The sequence below is a fragment of the Lagopus muta genome, chromosome Z (genome assembly GCF_023343835.1).
Source record: "Lagopus muta isolate bLagMut1 chromosome Z, bLagMut1 primary, whole genome shotgun sequence".
NCBI classification, from domain to species: domain Eukaryota; kingdom Metazoa; phylum Chordata; class Aves; order Galliformes; family Phasianidae; genus Lagopus; species Lagopus muta.
The window spans coordinates 2,269,320-2,292,260 of record NC_064472.1 but is presented as its reverse complement, the minus strand read 5'-3'; the positions used below and the strand labels follow the sequence as shown (position 1 = coordinate 2,292,260).

Below are 22,941 nucleotides of genomic sequence, written 5' to 3'. Positions count from 1 at the left end.
CCGTGTTCTGCCATCACAAACAGCCGTGCTTCTTCCAGATGTCAGCAGGGCAGCCACGTGGCATTTGACATCTGCCAGACCTTCCCAAAGGAGACGGTGGGATCTGTTGACTTTCGTGAGAAGGTGAGGTCAGGACAACGAGCCGCACGGTGCGCTAATTCATTTGCTGGAGGGTAGAAACCCACCTCTGTTTATTTTTATTTCTTCTGCAATGACTGGTGGACAGCACGTGTGACAGCTCGCCAGGCCTTGGCACCGAGCAGTCGCATGAATCACGACGGTGATTTCGCATCAAGGCAGTTCCTGCCGTTATTATCTCCTCGCTGTGTCGATAACGTGTTGGTGGCGATGCTCAGGATTTCCTCACGCTCCAGAGCTTTCCTGAAGCGCTGGAGGAAGTCGCCGTTCCAAGATTGCACCTCCGTGCTGAGAACCGGGGGCCGGCCGTGGACGTACGTGCGACCCGACATGATCCGAAAAGCGCCGTGACTCTTTTCCCCGTGGTGTCAACATGTGCTCTCCTCCTCCTCCTCTGCAAACGCCCAACCACGATCCTGGTGATGGAATTCTTGCGCTGCTCTTCCTCATCTGGAAGAGGAAATAGTGCACGACCGACCATCGCCGGCCAGGCTATGAAAGTGTATTGCGAGTGTTAGAAGCATATGCAAGAATAAGTTTGTCTTTTTTCTGTCCATCCTCAACTCCTGAGGGCTGCTGGAGTCAGGACAGGCGAGTGTAACAACTCTTCCCCTGTTTGGGGGTCTTCATCCAGCCCATTACAAGGCTGGGTGAAAAGTTTTTTGGCCAGGTGGGAGGATATTGAAGATCTGGAGCAGCTTGGAACTTGGGTAGGGTAACCTAGGCTTCTTTCACATGTGCTTTTCCAAAGTTCCTTGGATGTTTACTGCCATCAGTAGCAGTAGCACAGTCAAATCAGGTGGTCGTGTTGGGAAGAACTGACTGTTGAGGAGCAGATTGGAATGGAGCAGAGGATAGTTGAAAACGGACGGGATGGGGGTGGGTTGGGAGATCAGGACTTGGTGGTGTTCCACGAGTCCTCTGTCAGGTCTAGGCAAGTTACTGATTCTTGGTGAGATCAGGATCAGTCCTCTTTCTGGAGAAATCAAAAGCAAACTTTTGCTGTCTCCTGTGTCCAAGTTTCCAGCCTTCTGCTCATCTTTTCTGCCTATATATTTGTGTCCTGCCTGTGCAGCTTCTCGCAAGGGTAGATGGAATTGGAAAAAAGCTCACGTGGAAGGACATGGAAGACAGAGTCAAGCAGGAGTCTGGGGAGACCATTAGAAGCCCAGTGGCCTCTCAGAAGATTGGTCATGGAGTGCTTCACAGTGTGGTTGGGTTGGAAGGGACCTCAGAGATCACCCAGCTCCAACCCGTCATGCACCAGAAGCTTTGTGCAGTGGTGAGGCACGATCTGAACGTGCACAGAGAGCCAACATCCAGGGCTCATCCTCAAGGAGGCTTGGGAAATCAGGACGGCAATGCACTGTTTCCTGGTCCTTTAAGGACTGTCCCTGGTCGGGAGCCGTGTACAGTAGGAGCAGTCATCAGCCTCATCTTACGTGCTCCTCGTCTCACCAGTTGGGATCGTTTTTCCCCATGGAAACCATCAAGAATTTCCGTTATTTCCTTTCCTGAGGCTTTGTTTGGGTGGGGATTTCTGGAAGGTATTTCACAGACAGGTATAATTAATGAAAGGCATACTTTGCCCGTGGATGAGGTTTCTTTAAAAGCCAACCTCTCCCATAGTGGTAAAACAAAAACTGCTTGTTGCCTGGTCCGATAGAGGGGAGGTGAGGACAGGAGGAGCCAATAAGCCTAGAATCATCCGAGTTAGACATGAGACACCAGGGGTAAGGCCCTTAGCCAGCAAATCCTTCAAATGTGTGCTTAATTTTAAGTCCCACCGACTTCAATCTGTTTACTCTTGTGCTTAACTTTAAGCATGTACCTAAGTGCTCTGCTGGCTGTCGGCCAAGGCAAACAGCGGGCTTGAAGAGCAGATTCGGGCAAAGCAAGCGGTCTGCCGATGTCCCGCCGGGGCAGGCTGCTCTGTGATGGAGGGGGATGGCACTGGCACCCTCCAACATGTCACAGTGCTGATGGGTGATTCCACGTTGGGTACTGCAGGAGCAGTGCACTCGCCTTTTGGGGACAATGGTAACGATTTCATCCCTGAGCAGGTATTTCAGTTCCAGTGTCTCTGCGTTTTGCTGCTCTCACAGCGAAATCCTTTTGCATCATTTCCAAGATTGCTTTTTTTCCTCTTGATTACGAGAAAGAAGAGCTGTAGTGGGATGGAAGAGCCTCGTTTTATCACCGGGAGAGGAAGCCGGGAAGATACACGACCTAACTCATCAATCTTTGCAGGCATTTGCATGACTGCACTAACACAACCAAAAGGATTCCTGCGTTACCACGAGCTTTTATGGCATCTCCATCTTTTTCTTTCCTACCCCAAGCTCATTCCTTGCTTTCATCCCCCATTTGCTCATCCAGCCTGCACTCCTTGCTATCATCACAAGGGTCCTGCCGTTGTTTTTACCCTACGCACCACAACCCCTAAAGCTAACAGCTGCCACCACGGCGTGCATGGAAACAAACAGAGTCAGAAAACAAGCAGAGTTGGTTGTTTTTTTTTTTGTTTTTTTTTTTTTTTTGAAGGCACCACTACCAGGGGTTAAGGGAAGTCTGCAGCTGGAACAAATATAGCGCTCATCTCACTTCCTCAATAACTCTGCTCAGGGAGCGCACAGTTGCCAGACGAAAGAAGCGTGGTCAGCCACTGAGTCTTTGAATGCAGCTCAATATCCTCCCCCCAGCCCCCCCCACCCTCTCTCCAACCCATGGAATTTATATTAACCTCCAGCTTTTCTTAGCTGGTGGGAATTTTTGTTTGTTTGTTTGTTTTTTGCTTATTTATTCATTTGTTTATTTGTTTCCTTTCTGGTCGCTTTTGTTGCTTGGGTTTGCTGGAGACAGTGGTGCTCCTCTCTTCATGGTCTTCCTGGCCAAGAGCCATGGATCTTACCTCTTACATGTATCTTTTTGGCCTTGATAAGGGCTGAGGCTGCCGAGCACAGAGGCGCCTGATAAATTGATTTTGGAAGGGCTTGTGGCCTTGTCTGCCCTCCCTGCACCCTTGGAAACAGGTGGGCAAGGAACCAGATGGAAGCAAAGGTGCTCAAAACTACTTTGGGTGCAGCACTCAGCAACCTCATTTAAGCTCTTTGTAGTTCCCTGTGACCAATGGCTCAGACCTCTCCCAACCTTTAGAGCTGAGCTCCCATATCAACCACCACATATCCAGTCCTGCTACCAAGGATTCCTACCCCATCAGAGCTAAAAAAGCCCTACAAGAAGGGCTCATAACCCCAACAGAGCTAAAAAAGCCCTACAAGAAGGGCTCATAACCCCAACAGAGCTAAAAAAGCCCTAGCTAGGAGTTGTGGTGCGCTTCATTTGTTGTATTTTATTACTGGTTCTTCTTTGTCCCCTCTTGGTTCTAACAAAACAGCCTGCAGGCACTTCATCAGATGCAAAATGAATTGGACAAGCATTGGCCATCTCTTGAAAGCCATCGTGAAAGCTGTCGTAGCACATGTTTTCGTTGGCAGAAAGGCTGTTGTGTGACTGGTGCCTGGAGAGTAGGAGCTGTTGTGTCTTTGGTTGAGGTTCATCCATTACAAGATGTGGGAGAGCAGGTTCTACCCTCTTGCTACCTGTCCTGTAGTAGATTTTGGATAAAAAGCAGTTTTTTGGGGATTCTGTGTGTGTGTGTGTGTGTGTAAATGCATTTACAAACATCACATTTGGAGACTGCTGTGAAGCAGATAGCAGTTTTGCTTTTCTTGCTACCCAGATCCAAAGTGACTTTACTAAGAGATAGTCAGGGCATGGAGTGAGACTTTTCCAAGGGCACAGTGAGGTTTTTTTCAGAATTAAACCAGTGTGTATGCACATATTGGTATGTTCTGAGCTATGGTAGTGCCATGGGATCCTTTCTTGTTCTCTCTGGTCTGAGCTGGCCAAAGCAGAGACTGAGGAAAGGAGAAAAAAACATTTCTTTGTGGTGTGGTCCCAGGGAAAATGTGTTGGCTGCGTCTTGGGAGCCTGGAAACAGGAATATCATAGAATCCTAGAATGGCTTGGGTTGGAAGGGACTTCAAGGATCATCGAACCCCAACCGCCCGGCTCTATTGTGTGAGAATGTTTCAAGCACAATGTGAGGGGCTTGAAGGAGGAAGGGACATTGGTGTTCTGCACAGCTTGCTTCAGCCAGGAAGGTGCCATTGCTGAGCCTGTGAGAAGTCTGTGAGAAGGGACAGCCATCAGTGTGACCCTGTTGTAGTTGGGGTCCCCATGACTTCAGTAGCACAGGGTGTGGATGACAGCAAGATAAGCCAGCTCTCTTAGGCACAAACCTAAAACCCTCTGGAGTCCAATCAAATCCATTGAGAGATCACCAAAAATTCAGCAGGGAAGTGCATGTTCTGCCTGCGGTCCTATGAGGGACCTTGCTCGTGCCACACGCCAGCAGGGTACAGGCTGACTGGTGCACCAGGAAGGCAGGTCATCGTATCTGGGTGTGCAAAGTGGGATCTATAGGCTTTGAAGGAGACAAGAGATGGGGAAGGCTAGGTTTGGGAACGTGGAACATTCAGAGGAAGAGTAGACTTAAAAGAAATGCACGGTCTCAAAGGGACCAAAATAGCTGAAATTACAAATATTCCCATGGCAACGTCACAACATTGTACAGGCCAAAGCCATTCCTTCCTCACCCCCAGATTAGCAGCAGCCGAACAGAATGCAGGAAAGGCTTTTTGGAGCAGTGCAGTCCTTTCTTATAGTCAGCCTGGGCTACCCATGAGTAGCCCCAGGCTTTCCAACCTCCAGTAGCTTTGTCACCGTCACCCAGTGTGATGGCAGTCAGCAACGCAATTGGTGGCAGCAGTGGGTTGGGGAGAGTCCCATGGCTGAACCCCAAATTTGAAGGGAGCAAGAACAGGGGTCCAGTGAGTTAAATCCATCTGCTCTGGGACTGTCACTGAGTGCTGAAGATGATGCTGCAGCATGCAAGGGCACAAGCAGTGCTGCGCTTGTATCTGCATTTACTGAATATGTGTATTTATTTCTGGATGGGACTTACTGCTGACAGTAAGGCTTGTTTTCAACATGACCGGGCTAGAGGAAATGCATACAAATAAACAATAAACCTAAACAACACTAAAATAACACCAGTGAAAACAATCAGAGTTACTTCCAGTCACAAAGTATTGTTCCCGTTTTGCTTGGGAAAAAGCTCTGTTTCCTAAGTCAGATTGTGAGCGATGGTGGGTTTGTGGATTCTGGTAACAAAGGGGATTTCTTTTGTCTGTTATTTATATTCTTCCTATGGCACCACATATCTGTGTCTCTGCATCTGGAGTGCCTGGCTCCAATGCTTCCAGTGTCACCTTGCACTGTTGGCTCTGTGCGTGTTCTGCAGCTCCACCCTGATTTTCAAGTTTCATCAGCTCTGAACTGCGTTTAACTCAGGAGCCACGGGGCTGAGCGTTAAGAACAGACCCCAGAAAGCTCACTGTCAGCCCCTGGCAGGTGTTGAGGAAGGCTCAAGGTGCATTTCACTTGCAGTATCATGGAATCGCAGAATTGCCAACGTTGGAAAAGATCTCCAAGATGATCCAGTCAACCATCCACCTCCCTCCAATACGTCCCCTTAAGCTGTGTCATTTAGTACAAAACCAAAATGTTTCTTAACACCTCCAGAGAGGGCGGCTCAACCTCTTCCTTGGGCAGCTCATTAATTACTCTAATGAATCATTCTAATCTTTACTTGCATTTGCAGCCTTCGTCCCACATGGGCAGCTTCACCCTGAGCTGTTCTGCTGTTCTCTTTGGCTTTTGTTTTTCTAGAATCAGAGAATCATTAAGGTTAGAAAAGCCTTCAGAGATCACCAACCCACCCACCATGCCCACTGACTGCATCCCGGAATGCCACATCTTCACAATTCTGGAGCACCTCCAGGGATGGGGACTCACCCACCTCCCTGGGCAGCCTCTGCCACTCCGTCACTGCTCTTAGGAGAGGAAACTGTTCCTTATACCTACCCTTTTATCTCAGACCTGCATGCAGTGAGGTGAAGTTGGCACCATGTATTTAATTTTCCACCTAATTGGGTGTCCACCCTGGGAGGAACTGGTAGCAAACTCCAGAGAAAAGAGGTGGGAAGAGTCGAAGCCCTAGGATTGCATGTGTGAAGTCTGCAATTAATCAGAACGTCCCCAGATTTGGGACAGGGGCCGCATAAACTTGCCCTCAGCAAATGGGATCACAGGAGTTTGCGTCCCCAGGGCGGTGTGGGAGGGCAGCCCTGTAGGAAATAGGTCAGAATTTTTAGTGGAAACTAAGGAAGGGATGATATTTAGCTGTGACCATACTGATCCCCATTGCTCGTCTGTGTCCCAACTCTTTCTATGTGAAAAATCCCCACGGCGCTCACGGCCGGAGCGCACTCACTGCGCCTCCACGCTCAGCCTTTGCTGGCAGTGCACACTTATGGCACACTCCCCAAAGATGCAGTTAATCAGGAAATCCTCCAAACCAGGACATCCCCCAACAAACAACTTCCTCTGCCTTCTATGCGATGGGCGTGCTGCACCGTGCCGTGATTCACTGGGCAGGCATGTCCTACTCCATGGTGTGCAGAGCATCCCTCCTCTGAGATCTTTGCTTCCATCCCTTTGGACAGCCCAGTTGCTGAATCTAGCTTTGGCTCTGATGACTGAGCGTGGCATAAAGATGTTGCATTTTCTCCTCGGTTGGCGCTGGGTCCTGAATTAAATGGTCTTTAAGATCCCTTCCAGCCCAACCCAAGCCACTCGTGTCCTGTGCAGAAAAGAGCAGTGATAGATTCCTTATTCAGAAGCAGCTATTCTAATAGCACCTTCCAGGAAAAATGAATAGCTTGCAATTTGAAGGAACAGATTTATCACTTCAATTTTAATGGAGAGGAAATCATTTACAGGGCCCTTCCTGCCATTGTTAGGTATTTTCCATGGCTTCCAAATCAGGTCAAGGCTTTGGATGGTGCCATGGCCCTTTTCTTTCAAGAGGCAGAAAATTCCCCTCGTGTCAGAGAGGAGAGAGGATGGCAGGCTGGTTGAGTGGGAATTCCTGGAAGGGGAAGAGGTCCAGGCGAGCACTCTGCCAGGAGATGACTTTGCTGAGAGTGCCAGCAGTCGTGGCCAATGCTAGCCATGGTGATGGGGTCGGTCCCCACACCACTCATCCCATGGGGGCACCTCTTGCTCCCATCATGCATCCCGTGTGTAGCCTGACTCTAAAAGCATTTTTTTCTGGATGTGCTCAGTGATGGCATATGCAATCCCTTGAAGCACCAGAGCATGGAGTTGGCACAATAAAATTGAAATAAATACATCTGCATCTCTGTGCTGTCCCAGACTTCCCATGTCTTCAGCAAATGATCCATCATATTCATGGATGAAAGCCTGATTGTGACACATTGCAAGCATGATTTTTGTGGGTTTCTGGAAGTACAGTATTTGTTTATTTTTTCGTCCTGCCTCTAGCCACACTATTTCTGCTGTTGTCATGCAGGGAGATGGCTGCATCTTCCATAAATCCAACCCCTCCCATCGCTTCCCACCACCTCAGAAAACAAATCCCACCCTGAGCTTGGGGTGCAATAAAACAAAGCAAAGCTGCCGGCATGCACTGCCAGCCTAACGACCTGTTTGCTCAGCCCAGGCCTTCTGCCACCGTTTGCTTAAGATAAGGAGGGGTGGAGATGTTTCTTGAGGGCACGAAGGCTCTTGAGACAAATCTCATGTGGTCTGATACAATCAGATCATTTTTTTTCCTTCTCCCATTGCCCCAGCCTTGTTTTTCTTTCCATCTGTCCTGCTTTTCTCAGCCTTTTGTTTCTTTCACCGTTGGGTCATCTTTTAATGCTTGGCTGTCTCAGAGCTGTGAGCATCTTCTGCAGAAGGTCTGAGCGGGCTTATGGGGTGAAGAAGGTCACTTCATGGGGTCAGGTCTCATATTCTGGGAGTCAGGCTGTGTTAGGCACATGTGAACACAACAGAGATGAAACAGTGAATCATAGAATGGTTGTGTTGTATTCAAGGAACCTTGAATATCATAGAACCATGGAATGTCTGGGCTGAAAGAGACCCGGAAGATAATAGAACCATAGAATCACAGAATGGTTGTGTTGGAAGGGTCCTTGAAGATCGTAGAACCATAGAATCACAGAATGGTTGTGTTGGAAGGGTCCTTGAAGATCATAGAACCGTAGAATCACAGAATGGTTGTGTTGGAAGGGTCCTTGAAGACAATAGAACCGTAGAATCACAGAATGGTTGTGTTGGAAGGGTCCTTGAAGATTGTAGAACCATAGAATCACAGAATGATTGTGTTGGAAGGGTCCTTGAAGAACGTAGAACTGTAGAATCACAGAATGGTTGTGTTGGAAGGGTCCTTGAAGATCATAGAACCGTAGAATCACAGGATGGTTGTGTTGGAAGGGTCCTTGAAGATTGTAGAACCATAGAATCACAGAATGGTTGTGTTGGAAGGGTCCTTGAAGATCGTAGAACCATAGAATCACAGAATGGTTGTGTTGGAAGGGTCCTTGAAGATCGTAGAACCGTGGAATCACAGAATGGTTGTGTTGGAAGGGTCCTTGAAGATCGTAGAACCATAGAATCACAGAATGGTTGTGTTGGAAGGGTCCTTGAAGATCGTAGAACCATAGAATCACAGAATGGTTGTGTTGGAAGGGTCCTTGAAGATCGTAGAACCATAGAATCACAGAATGGTTGTGTTGGAAGAGATCCAAGGTCCTCACAGCCCCCAGCCATTACCATTCCCCCCCTTGTCCTGTCACTATCAGGCCGTATGGAGAAGTGCTTGCCAGAGGCTGGCACCTCTTCTCTAAGAGCTGCTTTTGCAAAGACATCAGAATGAACATCCCATCACAAGAGAGCTGATCTCCAGGGGACTGGCCAAGAGAGACCCTTTTCTCACAGAACTGCTAGTCTTCCTTACATGTGGAATTCAAATTTGACGTATGTGTACATAAATGAGAAGTCCCATGGGATTCTCAGGTTCTTCTCCAAGTTGACCACCATGTAAACCACGGACCGTTTTGCTCCAAACTGAGCATGACCCCTATTAGTAGTGGTTCTGAAGACCATGATGCTCCCTGTTCTTTCCTTTTCCCACACCTCTCACTCCCAGAACTGGTGGCGCTGAAATGTTATGTTCTCAAGCCACATGTGATCGAATATCAAAATAAAACCGTGGTGGTCTGGAGACCAAATGCAGTTTCGCTGCCCACTGACAAGCTGCGAACCATCTCTGGCTTGGGCAGGAGCAAAGAATGCCTCTCATGTGTAGGTCTTTTTGTGGACCCATAGCAGGGCACAGGGTGGCCTTCTGCCTTGCAAAACTTGTTTCTTTGGTTCTGCCCTTGGGTTGCACCTTCATAGAGCATCTGTTTGCAAGCACAACTCGGGATATGTTATGGAATTGGGAGAGCCGTTGCAGACCCACATTGTCCTCAGTGAGCCAGTTCAGCTTCCAGCACTGCACTGCACAACCTGCACCAGGGAGCAGCCTGCAGACAAAGTGGAGAACACGCAGATGTCATAAAAGTGTGTGCCGTGCCCTTGGGACTCTGGCCTGCACCCAACCCATGCCCTCGCCTTCTCCAGGCACTCCACCCTCCTTGGAAGTCGCCGATATTTCCTTTTACATCAGCTCCCTGCACACACACACACAAAAAGTTGACTTTTCTCCCTTCCAAATTTAGCTCTCCTTAAGCACTGAAATAGACAAGAGTAGGGACCTGTGACTTCTTTTTTTTTTCTTTTTTCAAAACATTGTCTCATGCCTAGGACTAAAGAAGGGAACCACTCAGCTTGGGAGCGGGACGCCTGCTTCTCCTCATGGGCACTTGCTGTTCAGGCTCCTTGGATTGGGGGGGTGCATTCTCATGGAATTAATACGCCCCTTCTTGGGTTGGAAGATGCCCATGGAATAAACCCACCCCTTCTTGGGCTGGAGGATGCATTCCCATTGAGTTAACCCATCCCTCCTTGGGCTGGGGGACATCTTCCCATGGAATTAATGCATTTCTCCTTGGGGTGGGGGGCATCTTCCCATTGAATTAACTCATTCCTCCTTGGGCTGCAGGATGCATTCTCTTGGAATTAATCCATCCTTCCTTGAGTTGGGGGACATCTTCCCATGGGATTAACCCATCTCCCCTTGGGCTGTGAGACATCTTCCCTTGGAATTAACCTACCCCTCCTTGGGTTGGACTGTGTATTCCCATGGAGTTAATCCATTCCTCTTTGGGCTGGGAGATGTATTCCCATAGCATTAACCCATCCCTCACACCCTCTGGATGCCCAAGGGATGAGGAGGAGCAGCGTGGCACCACTTTACCTATGGTTTCTGCTTGGAATGAGCAATAATGCAGCTCTTGAGATGTAGTGGCATCTTGTAGGAAATTGGCACTTTGTGTGCTCATGCTCTGCAGAGATAGTTTCAGTTTTCAGGGTATTTGTATTTGCACATGCTTCTGACATGCAGTTTAAATTCTTAAAAATACCCCAAGCTCAGCTGTGATAGCAAAACATTTGGAAGCAGTCTCACTGAGTACTGTGCTATTTTTTTTGCCTTGTTTCTGAAATAAGTACAGCTGGTAAGACTGGGCAGTGGGTCTGCTCCCTCCTTTCCTTTTCCCAGTCGCTTTGGTATCATCAGCTAACTGCAAGCACATTGGTTATGGTGCTCAGGGGCATGATTTAGTGGTGGGTCGTCAGAGTTAGGGTAGCATGGTTAGGCTGAGGTCGGAGTTGATGATCTTGAAGGTCTTTTCCAACCTGAGCAATTCCGTAATTCAGAGGAGCAAAGGTCTCTGAGGCTTAAGCTCCTCCAATGCATTTGGCAAAAAAAATAAAATAAAATAGTGACCAGATGGGTGAGAAGGGCGCAAACCGCAGTGGGCAGTAATGGAAAAGCTGCAATATAATTTTAAGCAGCTTGACATCAAGGATTTCCAGGCTCTTTTCAGTGATGTCCAGGCTGATTCATTGGCTTGAAGGATAAGACAGATCGCTATGGAAGCAGAAGGAGTGAGTTTTACGAGGCTTTTATTGCCAGCCTGGGAAATACAATGCTACATAAATAAAAATCATTGCAGTTATGACAGCTCTGTAGTCCCTGGAAAATAAATAATGCTTTGCACTTTCCTCCAGGAACCTCAGAACTCTTTGCTCACATTAATGAGGCCCCATGATGCTTGTAGTAAGGCAGTAATACGGAGTTCACTTGACCAGACCAACAACAAATGAGCATGGGGTGACCTGGCACCTTCACTGGGGAGAGGACAAGGGGGGGAAACTGCACCTCTGCCTCCAGCTTGCTTTGGGCAAGACATCTACTGCCCTGGTCAGCCCAATCGGTGGATGGCACTCATCCCTTCCCCAGGGGCTCAGTCAGTGCCTGTTGTATCCTGGAGCTGAACATTGCTTTTCCCTCTTTTCCAGGGTTACCACCCGCTGCCTCATGAAGCTGAAATCGCACACACCAAAAAGCTGTTCAGAAGGAGGAGAAACGACAGGAGGTAAGCGAAAACCTCTCTTTAAAATTCTTTTTAGCCTTTTCGTCCCTGTTGCACATCTTTCCCTGCTGTCTCGTGGAATGTCTATGGACACTTCCATCCCTGGAGATGCCAGTGCCATGAATGGGGCAGCCAGCCCATGGCAGACATGGGACCTGGGGGGCTTTAAGATCCCCCCAATCCAACTCGTTTGTATGGTTCTATGATCCTCAAGGTCCCTTCCAACCCAACCATTCTACAGTTCTGTCATCCTCAAGCTCCCTTTCAACACAACTGATATATGGCTCTATGATTTCCAAGTCCCTTCCAACCCAACCATTCTGTAGTTCTGTGGTTCTGTGCTTCTGTGAATATTGCTGTTGAGCAGCTCTCTTGCTCTGGGAGCACTAAGGCCTGGGAAATGGTGTGTCCATCTGACACAGCACTATATATTCCAGCACAGGCAGACCCCCACACTTCCTTTAGAAGAGGCAACAGCAAAGTGTTGTCTGTAAGGGCTTTGAATCTTGTGGCTTGCTTCCTCTCTTTCCACTGAACGCTTTCGGAATGGGTTGAGCAGGGCTTGCAGCAAGACGTCTGCGTTAAGGAGGGGATGTGCTAACAAGGCAGGCAGCTGAGTTCCTGTGCCAATGGTGTTTTCAACCTATTGAGTTAATTTAATGGTATAACTGTTTAAGTTGCATATTTAGTAACATGAGGGTCTCTTCTCTGCACTGAGGTATGATGCCTTGCTGGACTGGAAAGAATGTGTGAAAGAATGCTTGGCACATTTTAGGTGACAGACTGATGTCAGCCACAGATGTCCATGAGAGCAGCTCCTGGCTACCAGTGGGTTGTTTGTTTTTTTTCATGTCCCAGATGCTAACCTGCCGTTTGCTGCTACAAGACCCACCCTTCCCAGCCAACAGCAGAGGCTGTTTGGTTTGACCTCCACGGGGCTGTGATATGGAGAACAACAGACTCCCTTCTCTCAAGCCCTGTCCTCCATTCCACCCCAACCCAACCCACTCTGTGGCATCCCAGGTCAATATGGCTGGGGATGGAGGGCCCAGCCAGCCAAAGCCCTGGGACAGTTGGACTTGGTGATCTTCAGAGATCCAACCCCTACCGTTCTGTGATCACCACCTCAGGAAGCAGACTGCTCTGTTTGAAGTCCAGGGGAACGTTGCTGGGGAATGGGAACTCATACAAAGTTGGCACCGTCGTCGTCCCATTGGTTCTGTCGCCTCTTGTTGGCTGTTGGTGGGGGGTTGGTGGTCTGCCTTTGTGCAGTGGAGGGTAATGACTCGTAGAGGATGGTGTGAGTTATTCATCTCCTCTTTCCAAAGACCTCCCGCAGTATAGAGGGTGGGAGCTTTCCCTATCTCTCCTCAGCGTGCCCCAATTGCTTTTGATAACGAGATTCCAGAAACGTCCCCGAATTTTCTCTCTCACCGTCCCAATTTGCTTCCTACGTTTAACTTGGCTTTACACTTTAATGATCAGGAAAAAAAAAAAACAGCCTGGCTGCTTTGTTTCATTTTTTTCTTTATTCTTTGGGCCTTTTTTTTTTTTCTTTTTGGGTGTTGTTTCTAATGAGATGGAGAGATCTAGGGGAGGCAGAAATATCCTCCCTCCCCAGAGAGCTGCGGGTGGCTGTCAGGGACAGTTTCCTCTTCCTGAGAATTGTGTAAGCACCGCTGACCCCCCCCTGCAGACGCCGAAAGCCATTCGAGGTCACCTGGGGTGACAGCGGGAGGGTGGGCAACGCTGCCCTGCTCACTGTCCCCAGCCCCACCGTCCCATCCCGTGGCCACCACACCAGTGAAGGATGCCTCGAGGGCTCATCCTCACATCCCCACCGTTGGGAAGAGTGCTGTGCTACATGGGGACAGCCCAGAGGATGGTGACCGCAGGCTCGGGGCCAGGCAGGGAGCGTCCCGGATCCGCCGGTGGCTCCAGGAGAAGTGCAGGCAAGCTGTGATAGATTTCTTTTCCCATTCTATTTGATTTTACGGACCCTCAGGGACTCTCAACCACCTACGGTGATTAGTTGGACTGATTAAGCAGCTTTTCCTCTTGTGGCAAACTCCCTTTGTGAAGGGTTTTCAATAGCCACACTGCCCGGGACATTGTTCCTGTACAATTTCCTTTCAAAACACCATAAAGGGCACTCCACCACTTTACCCTGCAATAAAACATGACAGGAATCAGCTCTGCCCAACCCAGTTCTGCAGGGGTGAAATCTCCCCACCGGGGTGGAGGTATAGTAGGATGAGCATAGAGAGCTGCCCGGTGCCAGAGCATCCTTTGGGATAAGGAGAGGGAAAGCAAAAGTTTCCACTTGTTTTTTTTTTTTTCCCCCCTATTTGTTGATACAAGGATGTAGGGAAGTCACAACAAACTCAAAGCCCAAAGGAGACGCTTCTTTGCACATCTCTGCTTGTGCAGCCTTGCCAGCAGGCTGGGAGCAGTGAAGATGCTCTCAGGTATGCAGGGTGCACAGTGCAGGACCACAAGCAGTTTCTGCTGAAGAGCCACACTGCCACAATGAAAAGTAAATGGCAGCTGGCCACCTGCTGCAGACTGGGAAGAAGATCTGCCATGACTGCTACCAAGGGAAGGAGAGCAACAAGGAGCTGGGCTGTGGTGGTCTGACTGCACAGTAATCCCAGCAGAAGGTCCAGCAGCTGCACAGAAAGTATCTGAAGATCAGTCAAGCTTGTCTCTAACACCAGCCCTGGACTTGACCACCTAGGAGCTGCTTTCTTGCTCCCCAAAATAGTACAGAGAGTCAAAAAATACATGTGAGTCCACATGAACAGAACTGGGAGACGTGCACCTCCTCCACCAGCCTGGTCTGCCTAGACAGGTATGCTACAGAGGGGTAAAGAGATGCCCATCTGAGCAAATGTAATCCTTTCCTTTCATTGTTCCTTTATTTTAATGCCAGGAGGCAGTGGCAGGAGCGAGCTGGGTGCGTTTCCCAGCTGCAGGGTTCACCTCTCTATTGAGAGCAGCACTGGCATTACATAAAGCCTGCACAACACAGGACTTTTTATTCTCTTTTCTTTTTATGATCTCGGCGACTGACGTGACCTCTGTACTGCAGGCTAAATTTAACCTGAATTGCCTAGCTGCCAGTAGACTTTATGGCATCAGGAGGCTTTGCAGGTTGTTTTTCTGTGTCCCTGCTGCTGATTGAAAGACCTGCATGCCATCAGCAGGGCACTTCACTGTTACTAAACCTCAACAGAAATTGAGGTCTGTTGGGTAAGCTTGGGGTTTTATAATGTTACTAATGCCTCATGGAGCACGTGGGAGACCTCCCTGCAGCTCCCACCTTCAGCAGAGACTGCTGGGATTCACCTCCATGGTCGCAGCTGCTATTTTGGATGCCAGAGCATACTGTGGGACCTGTACCAGGATGGGCTGGGAGCCAAAGGGCTGTAGGGCATTCCTAGTGATGCTGACATCTGGATCCTACTATACTGTCCATAACTAGGTTGCCCATGTCATGCTAGGTGGCCTAGATGATCTAGATGATCTCTATTGTCCCTTCCAATCCAAGCCATTCTATGATTTAATTCTCAGTGGGGATGCAGTCATTGGCATTCGGAGGATGGTTCTTCTCAAACAGATGACTGTGTCCAGTTCTGGGACCCCCTGATCAAAAAGGACAGAGGTTTCCTAGAAGGAGCCCACTGGGGAGAGGCAAAGATGATTAAGGGTAAGAACAGGTTTCTGTGCTTTATTTCACCTTCCCATGTTGACCTGAGGCAGGCAAGTCTGAAAGACAGAGCTGTGGGAGCAATGAAACCAAAACATCTCACTACAGAGAAATCACTGGGATTTATTTCTGTTCTGTCTTCAGCAAGAATGTAGACTTGAGACTGGACAGCCCATCCTCTCCCATCTCATGGAGGAGACATCTTAACAGGGAGCACCTTCTGGAGGGTTTCTCCTCCAGTGATGGGTAACTGGGGGTGGACACATGGCTCGTGAGTCTGGTGTGTCTTAAGGCAGGAGATGGGTAAGCCAGGGGTCTGCAGCAATGCAGTGGCATCTCAGGTCAGGCACTGTGGGCACAATTTGAGCAGTTCGGATAAAACGTGAGCTCCTCAAGTCCTTGGAGTGAGGTGGGATTTTGGGTGTTGTTCATTGAGCTGCTGGCTCCTTGTCTCTAGCTAAGCTGTGCCATTTGGATTTGGTCCTGAAGGTTAAAAGGAGAGAAATATATACATACAGGTGTGCCACAGCACTTGGAAGTGTGGGAGGTTAGGCTTTTGTGCTGGAAATATTGATGGGATTGGTAAGAAAAGCCCGAGCATCACTTAGAGCTTATCATGCAAGGTACTGATGTGACAACTCTTTACATCAAGCTGGTGTCTTGTGTTCCACTGATATCCGTTCTGCTTTTAGAGTTGTTTCCAGAGCCTCTCCCATGCTATTCTATTCGTGGTCGGTGCTCAGGCATGTTTCACAAATAAAAATAGTTGCAGGAATACCACTTGCCATGGATTTCAGATCTCACATTCAGCCTTCCAATACCTAAAGGGAGCCTACAAACAGGAGGGGAGTCAACTCTTGGAAAGGGGAGATAACTGCAGGACAAGGGGAAATGGTTTGAAGTTGAGGGAGGGAAGATTTCAGTTGGATGTCAGGGGAAGTTCTTTGCTATAAGAGTGGTGAGGTGCTGGAACAGCTGCCCAGAGAGGCTGTGATGCCCCGTCCATCCCTGGAGGTGTTCAAGGCCAGGTTGGATGGGGCCCTGGGCAGCCTGGGCTGCTATGAAATGTGGAGGTTGGTGGCCCTGAATGCAGCAGGGGGCTTGGAGCTTCATGATCCTTGATATCCCTTCCAAACCCGAGCCATTCTATGATTCTGTGCTTTCAAGATTACACATTATTTTGGGTGAACGTGAAGGCGAGCTTGCTTTCATGGTTGATACTAACGTGTCATTTTTAGTGCTGGGAGATTTTGGAAAAGCCTCAGAGGAGCCGTTCCCAGAGGTCAGCAGGACAAAGCTCTCCTGCTGGGAGAGTGAATGGAAATGAGTTCATAATTACAGAGTATAGAAGTGACGCGTTGGCTTTCTCACTGTTTTAATTGAGGTTTTCAGAAAGGAAGAGAACTTGAAACAATGCAGAAATGTCTTTTGTTCTTACAGAGCCATTTATTGAGGGGTTCGCCGTAAGTGGAGAGGATGTTTATTACAGAAAGCAACAATATCGAGGCGTTATTTTGGTGCAGAATTGCTGTTCCTCGCTGGAACAAAGCACAATATTTCAGACACACTGTGTGTTTGCCGAAAACTAGCGGCAAGCAAGACGATTTGCAGTTCTGTATTGACTTCAACAAATGGTTTTGGAACAGGAGAGAGGAAGGGAAGGAGATGAAAGAGTTGGAACAGTCTTCATAGTGGCCTAAAGCCCCCTCATGGCCCTACAGCTCCTCATGGCCCTACAGCCCCTTGTGGCCATACAGCCCCTCATGGCCCTACAGATCCTCATGGCCCTACAGCTTCTCATGGCCCTACAGCCCATCATGGCCCTACAGCCCACCATGGCCCTACAGCTCCTCATGGCCCTACAGCCCACCGTGGCCCTACAGCCCACCATGGCCCTACAGCTCCTCATGGCCCTGCAGCCCCTTGTGGCCATACAGCTCCTCATGGCCCTACAGCCCCATGTGGCCATACAGCCCTCATGGCCCTGCATCTCTACTGGCCTATAGCTCTTCACACCTTGCAGCTCCCTCATGGTGACCTACAGCTGCTGGAGCTCACAGAGCCTTGGGACACTTCTCTCAGCTGCAGGGTTTGGATTTGTGTGCTGTGTGGACACAGTGGTCCCTGTGTGTCTCTTTTCCAACTCAGGATGTTCTGTGACTCTGTGGCAGTGCCTGGCTGGAGATTTCAATCCTGTGCACCATCCCATCTCCTCCGTGCCTTGTTGGCCACTGGTTGCAAGACATGGAGCCACCATAGGGCTGTACCTGGGGGCCCAGAGCAGACACCCCGAGCCCATCAGTGGCATGCCATCCAGGAGCTGGATCATCACTCACACACGTGGAAGTACCCAGATACAGTCAGCACTCTGCCTGTGTGCCACGGAAATGGACGGCTGGCGGTGGTGCGCCGTGCATCAGCGAGGTGTTAGTTACAGGCAGTTTACAGACAGATCATGGTTTCATTCGTTTTGATTGTCTGCAGCATGGCCGTGAGTTATTGCACTAAATTAATTGTCTGAACTGCAGGCCCCCAGAGCCCAATATTGTCTTGGTGGTTTGTTCCTAAAAGGGCTCAGCTGGGTGATTGCGTTGCTTAATGAACAACTGCACGTGTGCCGGGCGCTGCTAATTGCCCGTGCTGCTGGCAAAGCGTTAGGCTGCAAATCCCACACCCAGCCCCGAGATGGCTCACTGTATTGCATGGTGCCACAGGCCCAGCACGTGCACTCTGTGCTGCAGCATTGCTTTCCGTTTGCAGTCGGCTGTGGTCGCGCATCGGTGGTCTGCCAGTCGAGGAGCTGCCTTTGGGCATGCCAAAACGTCTGGCTCCATGCTGACTGGCACGCTGAGCAGTGGGCATGGTGGGGTTGGGCTTGGGAGTGGACCTGGTGATCTTGATCTTTCCGAGCCTTAGTGGTTGTATGGTCCTATGAGTGGGCATGGTGGGGGGTTGGACTTGATGTCTTAGTGATCTTTTCCAACCTTTGTGATTCTGTGACTCCGTGAGGGCAGATACCAAGAGGAGCATGGGGAGAGCATATAGCTCACGTAATACCATATACTACATCAGTTTAACTGTGTGTTATGTGAAGAAATAGTCTTTTGTTTATCCTGAACCATCCTTTTGGTATCACGAGAGTTAGCTTCCAAGTGCTGTGCCTACCTTCACTCTTCAGCTGTATACACAAAGCAAGAGTCAGCACTCAAGGCAGGGTTTGCAGTTCTGCAAGTGAGACCAGTGCTTACTCCGGAATCACCCAGCACACAAGACACTGTGGTTTGCTTTGATAGATGGCAGTGTGACCTGCTGATTTTCAAGCAGCCTGCCTGGAAAGTCCTTGAGAAGAGTCACGGCGGAGTCATCCCAGAGCTGTTCCCTAGAAAAAGAACCAGAAATGAAACCACCCCAGCATGCTTTCAGCAGAACATCCCCATTTCCACGGAGCACACCAGGGACAAGGCAGTGAAAGGGCTGCGGCTGCACCTTCCTCTGCTGCTCTTTGACGGAGCGTTTCCAGCTCCTCAATGCCAAAAATGCTTTCATTTTACATAGAATTCTACCCCAAATGTACAGCAGCAGAGCATCTACCACCTTTCCTCCTCCCTGCAAGCCCTGTGGGAATGTTGGTCCTGCAAACCCAGGGCCTCCTGGCACGGCTGCGGGGGGGAAGGAGTTGCCAGCTCAAGTTGTTTGGGTTCTTGTTGCAGAAACAATCTTTCTGTCTGACCCCAGTTAGCAACTGATGTTTGCAAAATAAAGAAGTCAAGGCACTGGAAATACTTTCCATTCCCACTCTTGTCTCTGCCCAAAATATTAGTATTAAAAATATTGCATCTATTATATGCAGCTAATATCTCTGCTGGCACGTAAATCACCCAGGGATTTTTCATCTCCATATTAAATAAAAAAAAAAAAAAAAGACAAGTGAACTCCACTCTATTTTTGGATATTTGTTAACTGTTTGGTTTCCATTTCTTCCTGCTAGAGCCACAGCAGGGCAAACGTTTCATGCAATGCTAATGTTTCGTGAACCCGCCTCCCTGTGTGATGCTGTGAGATTGCTCTGACCATTCCTGTGCTCCAGATCATGCCAGCTTAAAGCTGTGGGTGCTGCTCCCCAGGCAGTGCTGCTCCACTGGAGCTGTAGAACGTGACCCAGCTCCATCCATCACCCCGGGCTGCATGTTCCCATCCACATCAGCCAGGCTGGGAAACTCATCCAAGACAAAAGCAGTTTTCAGGCTGGATCATTCCCTGACACAACAAGCGTTGATGGTGTCATGAGAAGGGAGGCAGGGGTGGGGAGAACAGGAGAAAATTCCTCTGTTGACAGGGAGGCAGACGTATTGGAACATGCCATTTGGGCAAGGCTGCCTTGGAATCATCAATAAGTCAACACCCAGATTGGTCCCAGCTCCTAAAGCTCCATGGTGCTAAATGCCAGAAAATCCAACATCTTTTCTGAAGAAGTTCATTGAGGGCTAGCAGAAGGCTTCTGGTACACATGAGTTAAAGCATCTCAGCTTCTTGGGTTGGTGTTGTACCACATCCATACAATGGAAGTCATTGCTTGCCATGGACTTGGGGTCAGCTCATGTGTCTGGACAGCTGTTAGGGGGTCCTGTCAAATCTTGCTTTAGCTTCTAGAGGAAAGACATTTATTTCTTCACTCGAAAGCTCTGGTATAAATAGGATATGGAAAAACCTAGGATGTTTCCTTGCTGTAGGTCAAAGAGTCACGGAGGTCTGTAGGAGGACAGCTGAGCAAAAAGGCAGCAGGTGGAGTCCATGCGTGCTATTTAGGTTGTGCCTTTGGGGACGGGATCGTGGAAGGATGGGGCTGTGTCTGGGAGCCATGCATCTTGGCGTGGGTTTACGTCTTACATCTCTTAGGATTAGCTGATCTCGGGATAAACGAATGGTCCTGGTGTATTTTTACAGGAGGGAGCCTGGAGTCTGGGATATAAGCTCTTTTATTGCGAAGCAGCAAAGGATGAATCTATATCCATTCTGCTCATGTTCTTAGCAGTAGTCCAGGATCTGTGTGTGTTTGAGCTCAGCAGATTTTTGGGAAGCATTCCACGCTATGGTTATGTTTCAGTTCTGAACTGCTTCAGCTAAAATGGATTAATTTCCTTGTCTCTGTATTTCCCTATGGTTTTCATGTAATTTTTGCTATAATGTTTACGGCACACTACAAATCCAAAAACACAATTCCAAGCAAAACAGTCTATGAAGAAAACCATTTCCGAGCAATTTCTACATTCAGTCACTGCAGTGATTTCTAAACCCACCCGGGCAGCCAGCCTTGAGGTCTGGGGTTGTCTTCCTCCCTGGTTGCTCACTTTGTGCAATGGGCCACGTCCGGACGTCCCTAATGATTTGTGGGAGATCCAGCAAAGTGTTTAAAGAGCTGTTTCAGAGCTATCTCACATGCCATCTGCATTTAGGATGTCTTTCCCAAGCTGGTGTTGCAAAACAGCTATTTAAATTCCTCCCGAAGATTCGTTTCCATGAAGCTCAGAAGAAAATAGCTGACTCAGGCAGCCAGGCACTGCAGCTTGTGAGGACTTCCATGGGACTTTGGAAGCAGCCAGATTTGCTGCTCAGTGCTCAGATGGGCTTAGTTACGTCCTTCCAGCCCAGTAAGACCAGAGCAGTCAGCATCCCATAGCAGAAGATGAGGAGCCATGCCTCACCTCAGCCCTATTTTTTGCCTGCATTCCCACTTGAATTCCTTGGATTTCTCTGTATGAAGCCCTCCAACGTTTCCCTTTTCTTTTATGGCGAGTCTACTTCTGTTGTAAAGGTCAAACACAACCACCTCCAGCAAACAAAGATGTCCCCAAAAAACAAGAGAGGAGTTGATCCCAGCTGGGTGACTTGTCTGACGACTTCCCATTGCCTTTCCCTGCAGCCACATGGTTTCATTGTGAACCACGTCAGGACAAACTGCACCCACCTAACGCTGTTTTTGTTGGCTCTGCTGGTCTTGTGGAGTTCATTGTATGCTTCCAGAGATGTGTGTGTGTAAGACCTCAAGTGTGTGTTGTGTCTGTAGTGCTCAAAGGGGGATTTAGAACCCGATCCCCTCCACCTTGAGGGACATGGTCAGTGGGCACGGTGGGGGTGGGTTGGGGTTGGACTTGGGATCTTAGTGGTCTTTTCCAACCTTAATGATTCCTTGTTTCTATGGTTTTGGCTGGTGGATTTTCTGTGCTTCCAAAACAGCGTGTCTGCCCAGACGCTCGGGCTGTTCCTGGTGATTGGGGTAGGCTTGAACCTTAGTGACAGAAAGGGATAAAAGAGATGTGAATAATTTCATTTTCGTTTTCAGGAGTGAACATGACATCTTATACTCTTCTCCTCCGAGAAAAATGCAAATAAAAATGAAACTGGAGCCAAGTGAAACCAGTTTGAGAGAGAAAGCCAAAGGGAAAGCACACGGAATTTCTGTGCTCTTCATGCTTGGAGCTGGTGGTTGTTGCTTTCTGGGGAATTTTGAGGTTTTTGATTAAATTGTGTGGAACAGTCAAGCCTATTTGAGTGTTTCCCACTCTCAGTCATAGCAAGAATAGAACATAGCCATGTCTGGGCTGTGCTGTAGTGCTCCCTGCACTGAGCAATAGCAATATACATCACTGAGTTATTGTTACATGTGCCCGTACAGCATCAGAGCCCATACAACACAAGATAGCACCTGGAGCACTCATCCTGCCAATCCATGTGTGAAAGTGCTTCCCAGGCTTTTGTGGGGTTGGGCAAGTTGATGCATCCCATAATCATGGCCTCCAAGAACCTCAGTTTCCCTCCTTCTCAATGGAGGATTACCGTGGGATTTTCAAGTGAAGGTGGGAGAGAGGAAAGGAGAAAGGTGTCCCTCCAACCCATAGAGCCAACTCTGCACATTCTCCATTTGCAGCCTGATCCAAAGCTCTTCTTTGAGGGGTGCCACAAATAAGTGGGATCTGGTGTCCCTGTGGGGGTGGAAGATCTCACAAAGTCCATTTTGGCAACAAATCTCAATGCCTTGCAATGGCATTTGCTGACTAACTGCAGTCAGTTCCACCCAACCGGGTGAATTTCACAAGTGCTATTGGAGATGGAGCTCCTTACCTCTCCGTATTTCCAGCAATTGCCTAAGCAAATCTGCATGCAACCACCAGGAGAATATAACCCTGTGCTGTCCTCTGGCTTTGGACACTGCAGACAAGCTGGAGTGGCTCTCAGAGGACGGGTGTAGCTCAAGGGATACGAGCAGATCTGATGGGACAGAGCAACTGTGTGTTAGACCACAGCTGTGCACATGTCTGGAGTTATTTTCCCCAGCCTTGTGCCTTCCAGCCTCTCTCCTTGTGAGCAAGCGATGTAGTCAAACTTGTAGGAATCCTGTAGTTCTGAGCACGTAGGCTGGTAATCACTGAGACAGCTGAAGCCTTAGATTTGTTTGCATAGGCTCCTACAGCAGAGCAAACATTTGTCAGATCTAAATTCTGTTGAAAGGTATCTCATTTTGTTAATTACAAAAAAAAAAAAAGAAGTCATGGGAGAAAC

At 48.8% G+C, this 22,941-nt stretch overlaps 1 protein-coding gene across 6 annotated transcripts in view; it reads left to right on the top strand.

The window, feature by feature from the left end:
- Positions 1-22,941, top strand: part of CTIF (cap binding complex dependent translation initiation factor) — a 103,719-nt gene that overhangs the window by 51,440 nt on the left and 29,338 nt on the right. For all 6 annotated transcript variants that reach the window (XM_048931589.1, XM_048931587.1, XM_048931586.1 and 3 more), the window contains one exon: positions 11,602-11,678. In XM_048931589.1, the coding sequence (XP_048787546.1) occupies positions 11,602-11,678 (77 nt within the window). The remainder of the gene's footprint in view (positions 1-11,601; positions 11,679-22,941) is intronic.